Genomic DNA, 18,879 nt, shown 5'->3' with positions numbered 1-18,879 from the left:
TTAAAACAAATGACGTCACAAAATCTAACCAAAACTTTTAACCTCTAAAAATATATCTTCAAGAATTTGATTTGAGTCTTTGTCATTAAATTATAATAAAATGGTTGAAATATTTATTAATTTAAATAAAAATTAATAAAAAAAAATTTTTTCTAAATGAAACTGTAATTTTTTGACTTCTACATTCTTGTTTAAAACTTCAATAATTATAATTATTGAAATTAACTGAATGATAATTATTACTCAGTTAACTTTGAGATAAAAAATTTAAATTAAATTCTGAGAAAAAATAATTTTAAAAAATTAATTATTTTTTAATTTAAGGAGGTTCGAGCGAATCTAATTTAAAAAATAATTTCCAACTTTGAGCTTTGAAATTAAGTATACGTATAAATAAATACGTCATTTATCTAATCCCAAAATTAAAAAAAGATTCACCGTTTAGTTACTTAGATATTAAATTTTTAAAATCACATATTTTATCTCCTTATACACGGGCTCTTATGGCGGACAAACGTTTTGTCGAGACTTTAATTATTTATTTCAATATTAACCTCCCAACTTTAATGGATAAAAAACTATACACGCAAAACTTGGATTATTGCAAAATATAAAAACAATTTAATAATAATACATTACCGATATAATTTTTGAAATATTTAAAGTCAAATTTTATGTTTGTAACTGGTTTATCGTCAGCCATTTATTCGAATAAAGATTTGACAACATCGCGTCAACAGCTGAGAAAAAAGAAAGGGATAGAAATATAGTTACAGAGAGAGAAATGTTTAACTCACACACTCATCCACGTCTCTGTAATGGGTATAATCAAACGCGCTATTGCCAAATCTGTTTATTTATTCCGGCAAGTAATAAATACCAAAGTCATTTTATTACTTTACTTTATTAAATAAGTAAAAATCATCAATCATTAAATTGTTTAAATTATTTTAAATTAAAATAAAGAATTTTGACGAATATTGGGAAGACTAAAATTAAAAAAAAATTTTAACATTATTTTGACTCATTAGCTCGAACTTCCTTAAACATAATATATTTTCAAAATTATTAAATAAAAATTACCAAGTTATAATTATTAAAAAAAAAATAATAAAATTATAATTATTTATCGCCTGTTATTTCTCTATTTAGTACAAAAAAAAAGAGAGAAGAAATAATAAACTGGATACTTTCTAGAGTAAAGTTAGTTCGACTAGTTTATGATTTTGAAATTAAATAACTATACTTGTGAGAATAAAATGTATAGTATGGTCTTATTAAGCCATCTAGCGGCACAAGTTTGCACTTGTAACGTCAAAAAAGATATAGTTTGATACAACCTCTAAAATATACATAAATATACATAAAATCACCAAAATTGTCAATAATTTCTGACAGTTTTCTAGAAAGTATTGGATCCAATGGACTAAAACATTAAATTAAATAAAAATAGAAATAAAAGTCCAAGTGGATCATTGCCGAATTCCTTATAAAGACTTATTCTTACCATTATAATTAGTATTTATATTGTGATTATAATTAGACTTATAAGATAGATAAATCTTACGCCGTCGGAGGCTATACAGGAATATTGGATTGAACTGGGACTGAGATGACATAAATATTCAGCTTCTCGCCCGACGCTTTGTCCACTAGGTCAGCGTAGTTTACTGAATCGTACGGAGGCGGTGCAAATAGATGATAAGGCGGAGGTGGTGTCTCGGTAACTCCACGACTAGAATTAACAGCTTCTCCAGAACGTGGCACGCCGTAAGGTGTACCTAGTGTACGTGCTCCACGTCTGCAGCACCATTCAGAGCAGCTTACGATCAGAAAAAATGCCACTAATCCACCAAATGATCCTATGTACCAGACTATTGACCAAGGGTCCAATGGACTGTGCTTGTCTACGTCTGGAATCAATTTATTGTTATTGATATTTCTAAAAAAATTATTATTATCATTTTTTTTATTATTAATTAAGGTAAAAGCCCCAATTATTGACGGGGGTCTAAATATTGACACCCTAAATTATTTTTAAATATATTAAATTATCTGTAATAAGAATAACGACCAAATAAATTTTTATTAAATTCTAATTAATTAAAAAATTGAAAAAAATCACATTCGGTTCAATAGTATATTACACACCTAGGGAAGTAAAGTAAGAAATGTCTCAGATCACATATAATTGTTGGCCGAGGCGAAGCCGAGGTCAACAAACATGTGATCTGAGGCTTTCTTATTTACTTCCCGAGGAGTGTATACTATTTTTTTGTCCGACGAAGGCGGAAAGCGGCAACTTAGTTTAGCGCAGCGGGACGAAAGTTGCCACTTTCCGCCCGGAGGGCAAAAAAATATTAAATATTAATTATTAAAAAAAAATAAAGTTAGCACCAATTCATCAAATCAGCTTACGAGCGTCTATTTTCTTAACAACTTTGGTAAGAAAAGCATTTTTTTTAACTGCCGAGTTTAAATTAATTTTTTCATGTAATTATATGATCTATTTTTTTTTTTAATTAACAATATATGAAATATTTATAAAATTAAATAATCGAAATTAATTGCATGCTTTACGATATTTAAATAATGGGAGTCAATAACTAGTTCATAATTTTTATGGTGAATCCCATATTGACAGCCAGTCGACAGCGCTATGACGCCTTTTTTTTTTAAGTATAAAACCCTAGCGGTTTTGTAAATGCCGAAAAAATGTCGCAATTATACAGTATTAATGCGGTATTTTTTCAGCATTTTTTCGGTTGTTTTGGTCAGTTTTTTTATCGAAAAATTACGGAACATTTACCGTAAAAATGCGATACATTTACGCTGAAAATGCGGCATATTTACGGTAATAAGGCGGTAAAATGACTATATTAAAACCATATTTGAAAAATGGTGTCAAATTAAATAATGCTCGGACTGGGATTCGAACCCAGAACCTCCTGGGGACATGTCGGCTGCTCTACCATTTGAGCTACCCGGTCTATACCATATTGTTTTTTTGCTTATTCTATATATATTAAGCTACACCGTCCATCTTACGATAAGCATATTTAAAATTAAATAATATAATTATATATGTGAAACAATATAACTTTTCGATTTTAGAAAATTTGCAATTTTCTAAGTGAGAAATTAAAAATTGAAATTAAAATTAGAATATATTTACTTAACATATGTATTATTTTATATTAATTATCGCTAAATACCTAATTAAAAAATAATATTCTACATATTTTTTATTAAAAAATAGTATTTGTTTTTGCAAAGTAGCGATGGAGAATAAAAAGCAAAATTTGAAATTTTTCATTTTATTCATTTCTAACATAGAAGTAAACTAAAAATAAAACTAAATCTTTAATAATTGTCCATTATGTTAGAAAATATTCGGCAAAATTACTGTATTATTACGGTAATTATTTGGAATTTTTTGGGTAAAATTTGGGCATTAATGCGGTAATTGTATAGTATATTTTTGGTAACTGTACAGTATAAGTGCAGTATATATACTGGATAACTACAGTATAAAAACTGGCCAAAACAACTATAGTTTAACCGCATTATTACCGAATTATAACGGTAAATATACAGCATGAGCATAAATGCCGAAAAATTACGGTATTTTTACGGCATTATCAAAACCGCGAGGGAATACGTTATATACGCGATTATATTCAAGGCTTTTAACTGTCAAATAACTCGGCGTGTTTTAGTGTTAAATAAGTTTTTAAATAAATTGTTATATTTTTCATAATAATTATTCATTCATAGAAATTATTATTAATTAACTTTAATAATATTGATTACTTTATATCAAGTTTTTGATAAATAACAATATAACAAAATGATTCGACGCATGTGCAGTAGGGGCGTCAATAATTGGGGTTACGGTACGTCAATAATTAGATCAATCAGTTTTTTAACCCGTCAATAATTGGTGTATCCAGATCATATATTTAATTATTTAAAATTAATTAGTAAATATCACTGATTATCATTTTAAAAAAAGAAATTCATTAGTTAAAACATCACTGAAGACATTATCACAAACAAAATTCATCAATATTTATATTTGATTGCTTAAAAAAAATGAAATCATAACTTTGTCTCTTATAGCGTCAATAATTGGGGCTTTTACCTTAGATTTCTTAAAATATTATTGAGTAAATTAAGAAGATCCAAGCGAAGTAGTCAAATTTTTAAAACTTCCTGAAAATTTGTAAATTCAATCTACGTAGCCTAATAATTAATAGAAAAATTAAAAAACAGGTTTCCGGGATGTTTAATCAAATAATTAGGTTTGAAAATTGTAATTTTTACATGTAAAATAGAGATTCCACTAACTGTGTATTTGGTTAAGAATTTAATGCAATTAACGATTTTAAAACAATTTTATTTTCATTGAATTTGATTGAAAAAATAATAAGCTAAAGATTAAAACAATAAAAAAGTAGCTTTCCGAACGTATTACGGAGATATTTTATATTTTTTATGAAAAATCACTCGGAACTTTCGTTCTTTAAAGTCTTGTATTTGACTTGGCAACACCGCTTGCGCAGTTACTCAAAGCATAAGTAACCGCGGTTTTTTAAATGCTAGAAGATCTTAGTCATTTTAGTTAGACAGTAAAAATAAATAAATTTGAAGGTTAGGGACACTCTTGCGGTGTTGTCAAGTGTATACCGGTAATTCAGAGTGCTATATTTTTTATTAGTCAATTAAATGTTAATAATTATTTAATGAGTAAATTTTTTGGAAATTTCCTCAAAAATGTTATTAATTAGTTTGAAAATTAATTTTAAGATGCATAACAAAAGTATTTCTACGTATTATTTTTTTATAGACATTCTTTACACTAGGAGGGTACTTGGATCTCCTTAATCCACTTTTATAATTTAGATGAAAAATATGAAAATATATCATGTAAGCAAACTATTCGTAACGTGATTGATCGAATATATCATAAGCATGAAAATATATGCAAACTCTATAGTCAGGTGCGCGCTTGCGTGCGCAAATTTAAATTCTAGTTAAAATAAAAAACAATTTTTTGAGTGATTTAAAAGTTACCTTGTTTGAAAATAGTAAAAAAACGATTATAATAGCTTCAAATTTCAAAGAAATCAAAGGTTAGTATCTTTATAACATGATTTTAGATCTGCGCATGCGCTGGAACCGTTCCAGCGCATGCGCGCAAAGCCCGCGCAATTTAAAACAAAGAATCTTAAAAATTAACAACTTTTTTTTAATTTTTATCACTTTTATATTAAAACAAAAGTTTTATTTCTTTTTTAATATTGTAAGCTTAAAAAAATTTCAATTTTTTTCCAAAAAAATTAAAAAATTTCAGTAAAAAATGTTAAAAGTTGTAAACTTTAAATTAACCGAAAAGTAACTATTGATATTTTTTTATTGAGAAATTTTTTCTTTTTACTCTTATCAATAAATTTTTTTCATTAGTACACTGATAGAAGGATTTGTTTATATTTAATAAGCTTTAGATGTTAATAAATGATTTTTTAACATCATAGAATTTAATGAATATTTATTAACAGTTCATAAATTATTTATTAAATGTTAATAAATATTTGTTAAAAGTTAACAAATATTTATTAACAGTTAATAAGTAATTTATTAAGTACAATTTATTAACTGTTAATAAATATTTTTTAACTATTAATAAATACTTATTAACTATTAATAAACGTAATTTCCTCCCAAATAAATATTTATTTAATGTTAAAAAATATTTATTAAAATTCAATAAATTAAATAATTGTCTTCAAATATATTTAATTATTAAAAGTTAATAAATCCTTCTATCAGTGTATCTTACTGAATTTTTCTGAGTGAAATTTCCAGCGTAATATATTTTTTATATTTTCTTTTTTCAGTTTACCAAAAAAAATTTTTTTTTCTTTAATAAAAAAGATCACAAATTTCTCCCAAATAATTTCCTACTTACTAAAAAATAAAACTTCACTGATTCGAAAGTGAATACAAATACAAGCTTACACTTTTATTTCATTTTTTCCCCAGAACCCTGACCTCGGTTATCCTCAATAAAAAAATGACTTCAATAACAGAGAAACAGGTTTTTCAATATTTTTTCAGCAAGTAAAAAAAATATGATAATGTTTGAGCTGCAGTACGTGTGTAGAAAATTTAAATATAATAATATTTTTTTCTTTTGGGACTTAACCAGCTGAGCAAATTTAAAAATAGTCGAAACGTCTGGAGTCAGTTTAGTTGCTGGTTGTTGGTTGTCGCTTTAGTTGTACAGACAATTATATATACAACGAACCAGTTTTTACACTCCTCGAGACCAGAACCTTCTTAATAATTTCTATTGCGTTCCGAGTTCCAGTCAAAGGCTCTGAGAGCTAAACCACTTTGTATACTTAGCTTCGACGGAGAAAAGTTAGATATTTCAACGCTGAATCAACAATTTATTATTATTTAATTAATTAATTACCTAAATCATGATCGCCGTCTTTATTTCCATTGTCCATTCCCCTTTCCCTCAGCTCGGACTCGAAGTCAATGACGGAGATTGTTTGCTCCTCTTGAGGTGATTCATCGCTTCTTGATTCATATTTTTGAGATACTTGATTGCTTTCGTTGCTCTTCGGGGATTTTTTATCGAAATCTGGGAAATCGTAGTTGGCTAAACTGTGCAGATAATCTGAAAATTGGTATATATATCCAAGATTATTTTTAAAGATATTAATTATAATTATAACATTTAAAAGAGTATTTTATTAGATTATTATTTAGTCTTATAATGTTAGATAAAATTGTAAGAACTTTCTAGAATTTTAAATTGACCTTATGAGTAATGGAAAATTTCTTATTTATAACAATCATAGTAATTTTTTTAGAAAAAAATTAAGCATTATTATTATTTTTTTTATATGATAGAATTGGTTTTTATAAATAATTAAGAAATGAGCTTGTATCTCGTAAACTATTGACATTTTTAAAGATATAAACTCATCCCGATGTTACACTCATCGAGACCTTTCACTTAAGTACCCATATGACATTTTTTATATATTTTATATATATGATATTTGTGAAATATATAAATATATAAAATATATGAAAAATTGAAATAGGTACTCAAATGAAAGGTCTTGATGAGTGTAACATCGGGATGAGTTTATATCTTTAAAAATGTCAATAGTTTACGAGATACAAGCTCATTTCTTAATTATGTATAAAAACCAATTCTATCATATAAAAAAAATAATAATAATGCTTAATTTTTTTCTAAAAAAATTACTATGATTGTTATTATTTTAATTTAAAATAAATTATGATAAATAAATAAGAAATTTTCCATCACTCATAAGGTCAATTTAATTTTCAAGATATAAGCTCATTCAGATGTTATGCTCATCGAGACCTTTCATTTGAGTACCCACATCAATTTTTCATATATTTTATATATTTGTATATTTCACAAATACCATATATATAAAATAAATAAAAAATTCCATGTGGGTACTTGAATGAAAGGTCTCGATGAGTGTAACATCGAAATGAGTTTATGTCTTGAAAAATGTCAATAATTAAGAAATGACATTGTATTTTGTGAACTATTGACATTTTTAAAGATATAAGCTCATCTTGATGTTACACTCATTAAGATTTTTCATTTGAGTACCCACATCAAATTTTCATATATTTTATATATTTATATATTTCACAAATACCATATATATAAAATATATAAAAAATGTCATATGGGTACTTAAATGAAAGGTCTCGATGAGTGTAACATTGAAACGAGTTTATATCTTAAAAAATGTCAATAATTAATGAATGATCTTGTATCTTGTCAACTATCGACATTTTTAAAGATATAATAAGCTTATCCCGATGTTACACTCATCGAGACCTTTCATCTGAGTACCCACATCAATTTTTCATATATTTTATATATTTGTAAATTTCACAAATACCATATATATAAAATAAATAAAAAATGCCATGTGGGTACTCAAATGAAAGGTCTCGATGAGTGTAACATCGAAATGAGTTTATATCTTGAAAAATGATCAATAATTAAGAAATAACATTGTATCTTGTCAACTATTGACATTTTTAAAGATATAAACTCATCTTGATGTTACACTCATTAAGACTTTTCATTTGAGTACCCACATCAAATTTTCATATATTTATATATTTCACAAATACCACATATATATATATATATATATATATATATATATATATATATATATATATATATATAAAATATATAAAAAATGCCATGTGGGTACTTAAATGAAAGGTTTCGATGAGTGTAACATCGAAATGAGCTTATATCTTAAAAAATGTCAATAATTAAGAAATGACCTTGTATCTCGTGAACTATTGACATTTTTAAAGATATAAGCTCATCCCGATGTTACACTCATCAAGAGCTTTCATTTGAGTACCCACATGCATTTTGATATATTTTTCATATATACATATATATAATATATATAAATATATGAAAAATTAATGTGGGTACTCAAATGAAAGGTCTTGATAAGTGTAACATCGGGATGAGCTTATATCTTTAAAAATGTCAATAGTTAAAAAAGTACAGTACAATTTAACAAAAGTCAATATTTAATATAAAAAATTCAATCGTATGTATAAATGTAAAGTATACATTGAAAACTATAATCAAAACAAACTTATAAATTAAAATAAATTTCTCATTAACATTATTGATAAAAAAAAAGTTAGATATGCTTATTACTTATTTCTTCTTTCTATTAAATTAAAATAAAATGTTTATAAACAGATCACGGAGATATAGTAATGATAGGATATAGGATATGATTATTAAAATGAAATGGTAGTAGATAATTTTAATTAAAAATAACATCGTACGCTATTTGAAATGAGTGTAACTGCATAAAATTACACTTTTATAGCTAATTCAATATTATTCTCTTTTGGTGCGCAATCAACTCGGATAAAATTACTTTCAGTAAGCAACTTAATTATAAAAATTTACATCATAAGCGTTTGCATTGTTTGTTGATCTTTTGCAAATTTAAAATGCTTTAATTCTCAAGTATTTTTTTTTTTAAATTTGCAGCAACAAAAAAAGTATCTAGAAGCAAAACAATAAAAAAAGTGGCGATGATAAAATAAAATAATTCATCTTAACGTTATTCAAATGAATTTAATCTAAAAAGGAATTTTACTAGCGATAAATAAAAATAAAATGATTGATGCCGTCTTTTATCTACCGTACGCTTGTCCCAAGTGGGATCACAAAATACGAGTATTTTCAGCTTAGAGAAACTAGATCAAGTTGCAATAGTCTTGTCTGGTGTAAAAAACCAGGTGACTATAAGACAAGATGAGAAAGGTAAAGAACGAGGAGACTAGAGTAGACATCTACAGAGCGGAAGGGTAATAAAATATAAAAGAAAATTTTAAAATAGTCGCCTTCTATCTAGCTACTGTTATTCTGTTTAAACCATCTAAATAAATTCTAATAAAATTTACCTCCTCTTTATTTCTAAGTGATAAATAATAAAAACCAAACTACGCTTTTATTATCCTAAAATTCATTTTTTTTATCACTATTCTTATTTAAAACTCATTGAAAATTATTTTCTATTTTTTAGTTTGGTTTTTTATTAAAGCGCGTTTTAAACTTTTTTTAACAATTATTTATTTTATACTTTTTAGTTCGATTTACCGTTAAAGCGTGGATTTTACTTTTTCAAACTATAATTTTTAAAAATTGTAAAACGTACGAAAGGTCCCTAGTTGATCCTAACCTTAGTCATAAGCTCGTCTCAAAGATTAACCTATCAATGTCTTAGTACTTGCGTTAGTACTTGGCGCTCGGCACTGCCGTGTCTTCGGATATAAAAAACCGGAAATCCTGTCGATCCTGGTCAGGATAATCAGACAAACTTATTAAATAATTGTATTGTCATCGGTCCTTGATAACTGTGCAAAGTTTTAATATAATCCTAGGTTTTGAAGTGCCCGAAAATCCAGTTCAAAGATTCGTTACATAGACAGATACATAGATACAGGCGAAGCTAATAAAAGCGTGGTAAAAAAAGATCTTTTGTAGAAAAAAATGGTCTTATTTAGTGACAAGCGCTTAAGATTTTGATTGCTCAAGTTGGAAAAAAGAGTAATTTGTCTTTTGTTACTTAAACTTGGATATCTCATATTGAAGACCTCGAAATCCTACACGGAAAGAAAATTGTACGAAAAATTACAATGCAAACATCGTAATTTTTAGTATAGGACATTGCAGTGCCGGGCCAGAACTCAAACATCGTAATTTATACGATGCAACATCGTAAATTTCTATCACTCAAATTAAAAAGAAGTTTAGGTCACCGAAAAAATAATTCTGTATCATTCAGGAATCGAACCCAGTGTCCTCTCCGCCTCAAGTCCAAGGTTTATCCCCTCACGCTATCGGAGGGAATATTTAAAGTTTCTGTTCAGTCACATAATAAGACCCTCGATACAGTAGTTGGTCATCTTTCGGTGGTGGCGTCGCAAACTACTAGACTCTGTCTCTCTTTTATTAAAACATATAGTATGCGTCCTTATTCACTTGCTCTTACGGAAAAAAAATTTACTAAATAACATCGTAATTTTCAATAATTTAAATTGTATTCTGTAGACGGCAGCATCGTAAAAATGGAGATACTGAAAGTCTAGTCCTGGATTACGATGTTACTATAGTAATTTTACATAAGATTTTTTTTCCGTGTACCCACAATAGACCCATTAACTTTAACACATTCAAATCTTGCACTCAGTAGAGGAATAAAAAAATTATTTACATTTCGTTATTTACACAGATACATAAATATAAAATTATTATATTTTCATCGGTCCACGGAAAGAAGTAAACTGTAAAATTCACTCGGATTCCGATTTATTTTTAAAGTTTCAAACAGTACAGTGAAAATCAGGGTGGCACAAATGTAAATAGTAAAAAACTTAATGTAGAAAGTGTAAAAGCCACTATTTATAATTTAATATCGAAAATGTGATTAGTAGCTGTCATTATAGTAAATAACGACTCTCTCATCTTAAAAAATTACAGTTTCAAACAGTAAAAATTGCCGTTTCAATATATAGTCTATACTATGAGGAGAAGGGGAAGGTCTCACACTTGGAAAATTTAACATTTGAAACAGTAAAAATTGTACTCTTAAAATATATATTTTACCAGTCCAAGCAAATCAATCATTATAATTTGATTTTTAGCGTTGCGATTAAAATTTACCATTTTACTTTGCAAATATTGACGTTGCTTGTGTAGAAATTTAGTAACTGTAGTTTATATTTTTTACATATCATAAGATCATTTTTTAGGTACGAAATGATAAATATCAAAGTCAAAATTCTTAATTATTATACTTTAACATTTCCGACTTTTACATAGCGAATATTACAGTTTGAAATAGTATTTTCTTCCATGTAAATAATTAATTGTAGCATTTAAATGATAAATATTATAAAGTGATTGTTAGAATCATGATTTTACTGTTTGAAATGGTAACTTTTTCCAGTTGGTCATGACTTATTATAAATCCACTATTAATTATTATATTTTACTATTTTCCGTGCAAAGTTTATCATTTAATATCGAAAATGTGATTAGTAGCTGTCATTACAGTAAATAACGACTCTCTCATATTAAAAAATTACAATTTCAAACAGTAAAAATTGCCGTTTCAATATATAGTCTATGCTACACGGAGAAAAAAATTTTGCTATAGGAACTCTATAGTAGTTAGTTAGTTGTAAAAAGTTCCAGTAGGTTAACGTATTCTTCCCTAGTAGAAATAATCGAGTTTTCACTGGATATAAACCAGTAACTGGCCAGTGATATCGAGTAAAAACTTGAAATCGCGCCACCTACAACTAAGTCATAAACATTAGTTACACCGACAGTGTATCTTTACTAGTGTGTGTTTGTTTGTTTATTTTTTTTGTTAACCTGTACGCATCATTATTGTAATTATGATTATTGAAAAACAGTATAAATCAATCAAAATTAGTGTTTATTAACGTGTAAATAATTTCCAGTATATATTTCAAAATGGATGCAGTGAAAAAAAATGACACAATATATAAATTGCGACTGTGGGCATTAAAAACAAATCTCCAATTCAAAATAATTATTTTCTTATTCTATTGTTAGATTTATTATTAGTCTATCAGTCTAATGATGTTATCTATTTTATAATGTCCACATAAATGAAACTTTTTTATATCATATCGTTTATTAAACATTATTTTGAATTTATTTGACAATTTTAATAACGCCTAATAACCTCAGAATTCGAAACTGACAGTTTCACTAAAGCCGCCATAATGTTTTGTTAGATCTCTAGTAAAACTGGCCAGTTACTAGACAGAAACTTGATATTACACTGGCCAGTTACTGGTTTAAGTCTAGTAAAACTGGCCAGTTACTGGCTAAAAACTTGATTTCATTTCTACTAGGGTTATAGTAACAATACCGTTTGGCTCCTGCAACTCTACATCGTTGAGCTCTGAGAGCTAAACGTTATTTACCTCTCACAACTCTACAGGATCGTTCTGAGACTATAACAAATTTTTGGAAGTCTGCTTGATAATTTTTTTTTACGATTTAACATTGATAATTTAATAAATACATGCGGCAGAATGAATTTATATTGCCAACAATAATTGTATATGACAAATAAAAATAGTATTATAATAGAAATAAAATAATAATAGAATTTATATTACAAATAAAAATTATTTGTAAAATAAAAATAAGGTCGTCACAAAATTATCTTATTTTCTTAATTATATCAATAAATATTAGACATAAAATCACTACCGTATATGCACAAGAAAAGATAAATAAACGAAAACAAATTTTATTTTGTGTTAAATGGGGTCTTTTTAATGTATTCCGATAACTTATCACTTATCACAATATATTCAACTAATAAATTAAATTAACAGTCACTGTAAATGAACCTTGAAAAACTATAAATACAAAACTGTTCTAACGAAATTCAATTTGACAAAAAAAAAAAAAACCTATTTCCTTAAATAAATAAATTAGGAACTTAATTGTCTTCATATATTTTTAATAATATGGATTAGTAACAAAATAATTCTGTTTGTCATTTTAGAAGGTTATGAAATATGTCAGCGCACTCCACTACTGCGCAACGTGAGAACAATCCCGTAGAGCTCTGAGAGCTCAACAACATTGAGTTATCAGAACTAAATAACATTTTTTTCCCCTCCGAGCGTAAAACGTCAACTTTAGCCCCGCTGCGCGAAACGAAGTTGCCGCTTTCCGCCTTCGTCGGACAAAAAAATAGTATAACTCCACGGGAAGTAAATAAGAAAGCCTCAGATCACATGTTTGTTGACCTCGGCTTCGCCTCGGCCAACAATTACATGTGATCTGAGACATTTCTTACTTTACTTCCCTAGGTGTGTAATATACTATTCTGCCCTCCAGGCGGAAAGTGGCAACTTTCGGCCCGCTGCGCTAAACGAAATTGCCGCTTTCCGCCTCTGTCGGACAGAAAAGTAGTATACAAACCTATGGCAGGAAAATAATAAATATCTCAGATCACATATATGTCGACCTCGGCTTCGCCTCGGGCAACATATATGTGTTCTGAGACATTTCTCATTTTCTTGCCACAGGTGTGTAATATACTATTTTTTCAGTGTACATACTACGCGATCATTTTTTAGGTACGAAATGATAAATATCAAAGTCAAAATTCTTAATTATTATACTTTAACATTTTCGACCTTCACATAGTGAATATTACTGTTTGAAATAGTATTTTCTTCCGTGTAAATAATAAATTGTAGCATTTAAATGATAAATATTATAAAGTGATTGTTAAAATCACGATTTTACTGTTTGAAATAGTAATTTTTTCCAGTTGATCATTACTTATTATAAATCGACTATTATTTATTACAGTTTACTTTTTTCCGTGTCCTTAATAAGTTTACAAATAATTAAAATTAAAATAAATATCACAAAATTTTGTGAAATTTTAAATCTTGCTCATAAAATTGAAGTAAAATTTTACAATACTTTTTTTTTTTGATAAATAATTATTTATTGCGCTATTACTCATTGCACTATTCATACTTTTTGTAAAAAAAAAATAAATTGCTTACTTCTTACTGATATAAAATAATTTCTTGGAAAAAAAAATACTAAAATAATTAAAGTTTTAATAATAAAAAATTATTTCTGTTGTATTTTACTCATTAGTCACCTGTATTTCCTTTATTATTTTTATCTTTGTTAGCTTGTAGAAATTCCAGCGGTATTTACTTGAAATATCAAACTAAACTTGTATTTATCGGTCGTTTGTTTCATTTATTGCAATCGTCATTTGTTACATGACCCACCGCGAACAAATATTTAACTTCAGTAAAATTGAAGTTATAAATAAATATTAAAAGTAATACAATAAAATAAAACAACGCTAGCAAAGTGGTTATCAGCGAAGGAATTTTAAAAAATATTTCGTCACTTAATTGACTATAAATTTAAGCGAAACTAGTAATTTTCTGTTTTTGCATATAATGACAAACTTTATTGAATAAAAATAATGATAAATTTATTATCGAGTAGATAAAAATACAAATGACGAAAGAAGAATATATTAATAATCGATCTTGACCCCTTTTTAGGGAAAGAAAATATTTAATATTCAAATGTTTAATTTAATGGTTAATGCGATTTGAAAAAGTGTATAATAGCTGAGTACATATCGCAGGTTTATTATTAGCTAAGTAACTGATATTTAAAAAACTTTGTGTACTTTGTTATTGCGATTGCGCAACTATCTGCAGCGATCGGTTTACCGAGTGTACTTGTAATGGCACGTGTAACTAGTCACGTACTTGGTACAGTCAGTCAGCGCAATCGGAGCTAGCAATTACCTAGAGATGAGATCAAGCTACCGAATTCTTTATCTTTATTTTCTAAGTTAGGCCGGCTGATATTTTTTTATGATTCACTGGCATTGGCATGCTTTTTACTTATTAAGGTCAATTTTACGCGATACGCAGAAAAAAATTTTGTTGCATTAAGAAATTTATTTTGAAGAACTTTATCTTGATATGAGTTAAAAAATTTTTATATTAAAACGTTTAAATTTTTAGAAATTTTTTTTATCAAAGATTTAAAACTTCATAAAATTAAAGCCAAGCATGTCTAATTATTAGAAAATTTTTTGAAAAAAAATTGAATATTGAAACATTTAAATTTTTAATAAGGTAAAAGCCCCGATTATTAACAGGGGTCTGAGTATTGACACCCTAAATTATTTTTAAATATATTTAATCATCTGTAAGAAGAATAACTATCACATAAATTTTTATTCAATTCTAATTAATTAAAAAATTGAAAAAAATTACTGTCAGTTCAAAATATTAAATATTAATTATTAAAAAAAAAAAAAATAAAGAGCACCATTTGATCAAACCAGCTTACGAACGTTTATTTTCTTAACAACTTTGATTAGAAAAGCATTTTTTTCAAATGCCGAGTTTATATTCATTTCTTCATCTAATAATATCATCTTTTTTTTTTGTAATTAACAATATATGAAAAATTTATAAAATTGAATAATCTAAATTAATTGTATGCTTTATAATATTTAAATAATGGGTGTCAATAACTAGTTGATAATTTTTAAGTTGAATCTCATATTGACAGCCATTCGACAGCGCTATCACGCCTTTTTTTTTACTTTAACCTAAAAAATTAATTGTAAGAGTTTGAACTCTTCTGATTCAATAAATTATTTTTAAATAAATTTTTATATTTTTAAAAGTAATTAATCATTTATGGAAATTATTATTAATAAACTTTAATAAAATTGATTCCTTAATAAGATAAAAACCCGAATTATTAACAGGGGTCTAGATATTGACACCCTAAATTATTTTTAATTATATTTAATCATCTGTAAGAAGAATAACTGTCATATAAATTTTTATTAAATTCCAATTAATTAAAAAATTGAAAAAAATTACTGTCAGTTCTAAATATTAAATATTAATTATTAAAAAAGAATAAAGTTACTACCAGTTCATCAAACCAGCTTACAAAGTTTATTTTTTTAATAACTTTGATTAGAAAAGCATTTTTTATAAATGCCGAGTTTAAATTCATTTCTTCATCTAATAATATCATCTTTTTTTTTTTAATTAACAATATATGAAAAATTTATAAAATTAAATAATCGAAATTAATTGTATGCTTTATAATATTTAAATAATGGGTGTCAATAACTAGTTGATAATTTTTAAGTTGAATCTTATATTGACAGCCATTCGACAGCGCTATCACGCCTTTTTTTTTACTTTAACCTAAAAAATTAATTGTAAGAGTTTGAACTCTTCTGATTCAATAAATTATTTTTAAATAAATTTTTATATTTTTTAAAAGTAATTAATCATTTATGGAAATTATTATTAATAATCTTTAATAAAATTGATTACTTAATAGGGTAAAACCTCAATTATTGACAGGGGTCTAAATATTGACACCCTAAATTATTTTTAAAATATATTAAACCATCTGTAATAAGAATAACTATCATATAAATTTTATTAAATTCTAATTAATTAAAAAATCGAAAAAAATTACTGTTAGTTCAAAATATTAAATATTAATAGTGCAGATGGAATGTCCATCGCTTGGCTTGAATAAGGTTCACTAGTCACTTGACCAGTAGGCATGAAAAACTTTAATTTAATTAAATATTAATTATTAAAAAAAAAAATAAAGTTACCACCATTTGATCAAACCAGCTTACGAACGTTTATTGTCTTAACAACTTTGATTAGAAAAGCATTTTTTTTAAATGCTGAGTTTAAATTCATTTCTTCATCTAATAATATCATCGTTTTTTTTTTTAATTAACAATATATGAAAAATTTATAAAATTGAATAATCTAAATTAATTGTATGCTTTATAATATTTAAATAATGGGTGTCAATAACTAGTTGATAATTTTTAAATTGAATCTCATATTGACAGCCATTCAACAGCGCTATCACGCCTTTTTTTTGACTTTAACCTAAAAAATTAACTGTAAGAGTTTGAACTCTTCTGATTAAATAAATTATTTTTAAATAAATTTTTATATTTTTAAAAGTAATTAATCATTTATGGAAATTATTAATAATAATCTTTAATAAAATTGATTGCTTAATAATAAGTTTGGATAAATAAGAATAAGCAGATGATTGTAGGCATACTTAGTATAGGTGTCGATAATTGGGGTGAAGGTATGTCAATAACTAGATCAATCAGTTTTTTAACCTGCCAATAATTGGTGTATCTGAATACTCTATTTAATTATTTAAAATTAATTAGTAAATATCAGTGATTATAATTTAAAAAAAGAAATTGATTAGTAAAAACATTACTTGAGACATTACCACAAACAAAATTCAACGAAATTGATATTTGATTGCTTAAAAAAAATCAAATCATAACTTTGTCTCTAATAATGTAAATAATTGGGGCTTTTACCTTATTAGTAGACATTTTAAAGAAAAAATTTAATATAAATTATCAAGAAAGAATTTTTAATAAAAAACTTGAATTGCACGCTTCAAACCGCGCCAAAATTTATAATTGAGTCACTTCAAATCGCTGATGACTATATTATAAATGAATATCCCATTAATCTACAAAAGTAAGATGAATCATGTGCGACAATTTATAAACCATCAATTCTGAAGCTGACCTAGTTCTAAATCGATTCATTGATAAACTAATTCAAAAAAAAAATACTGCCCGAGAAACCCGCAGTCTGTCAATAATCAATTCTGCTGTTTAAACTTAGTAAGCACGATAACTTTTGCGATAACTTTTTATTTTTTTAATTGGATACAACTTTTTAAGATCCATATAAACTTGTTATTAGTTTTGATAATAATTGATTGTAATTTTAAATTTACAGTTTGTCATTTTAAAAAATAACTACTTAAAAGTTTTTGTATTTTATTTATTTGCAAATTTTTATATAATTTATTGATAAAAAATAAAAAGTGAAAAATGAATAATTATTTTTGACAAAAAAAAAAAAAAATAAATTAAATAAAAAAAATTAATCAAAAATTCAATCTTATTAAATAAAAATCTATTTTTTCCAAAATATAATATCTATAAAATTAATAATAATATTTTATTGATAATAAAGCTGCATTAAATTTTTTTTTTTATTTTACTTAAGACTGATAAATTTTCCTGACTTTCTTTTTTTTCATGAATTTAATAGTAATTTTTTTTTCCACAGAAAATTTTCAAATTTGGACTTAAGTCTACTAAAACTATTTTTCAACATGAAAATTGTAATTTTTAATGACTTTGTAAGCATCTAAAAGTATTAAATCTCTCAGTGAGATAATTAAGATAAAAGTTTACGTAGAAGACAAAAATAACCGGAATTATTTAGCAAATTATATTTGCAATGAGCAATAGTAAACAAAAAGAAATAAAAAAAACCGGTCATTAAATTTAAAAATAAATCTCGAGTAATTAAACAGCCTTGAAGATAAAAAAACATAAAGAAGCGGAAAAGGTTATTAAATCCGAGCGGAGCTTATAAATCCTTTTATATCTTTTCAATATAAAATTGATAATTCATGTGATATTCATCGGTGATTCCTTCATCACACCCAATACTATTAAGTATACGATGTATATTGAGTTATATTATAGATGTAGCAGCACATATATTACGGTAGCATCCTATCAGCCAAGGAGATGAAGTCACGAATTTCTTATTCACAGATCAGGTTTTAAGAAATGAGGAAGCGTATGA

General features: G+C 26.1%; 1 protein-coding gene across 1 annotated transcript in view; it reads right to left on the bottom strand.

The window, feature by feature from the left end:
- Window positions 1–1,229: 1,229 nt before the first annotated feature.
- Window positions 1,230–18,879, bottom strand: part of LOC123265186 — a 38,793-nt gene continuing 21,143 nt past the window's right edge. Inside the window, exons 2-3 of the mRNA XM_044728828.1 lie at window positions 6,482–6,691; window positions 1,230–1,913 (exon numbers count right to left, since the gene is read on the bottom strand). Of these exons, the coding sequence (XP_044584763.1) occupies window positions 1,579–1,913; window positions 6,482–6,691 (545 nt within the window). The 3' untranslated portion in view covers window positions 1,230–1,578. The remainder of the gene's footprint in view (window positions 1,914–6,481; window positions 6,692–18,879) is intronic.

The sequence above is a fragment of the Cotesia glomerata genome, linkage group LG5 (genome assembly GCF_020080835.1).
Source record: "Cotesia glomerata isolate CgM1 linkage group LG5, MPM_Cglom_v2.3, whole genome shotgun sequence".
Classification (NCBI taxonomy): Eukaryota; Metazoa; Arthropoda; class Insecta; order Hymenoptera; family Braconidae; genus Cotesia; species Cotesia glomerata.
Note: the sequence above shows the minus strand (reverse complement) of the source record. Positions and strands in the feature narration are given on the sequence as shown.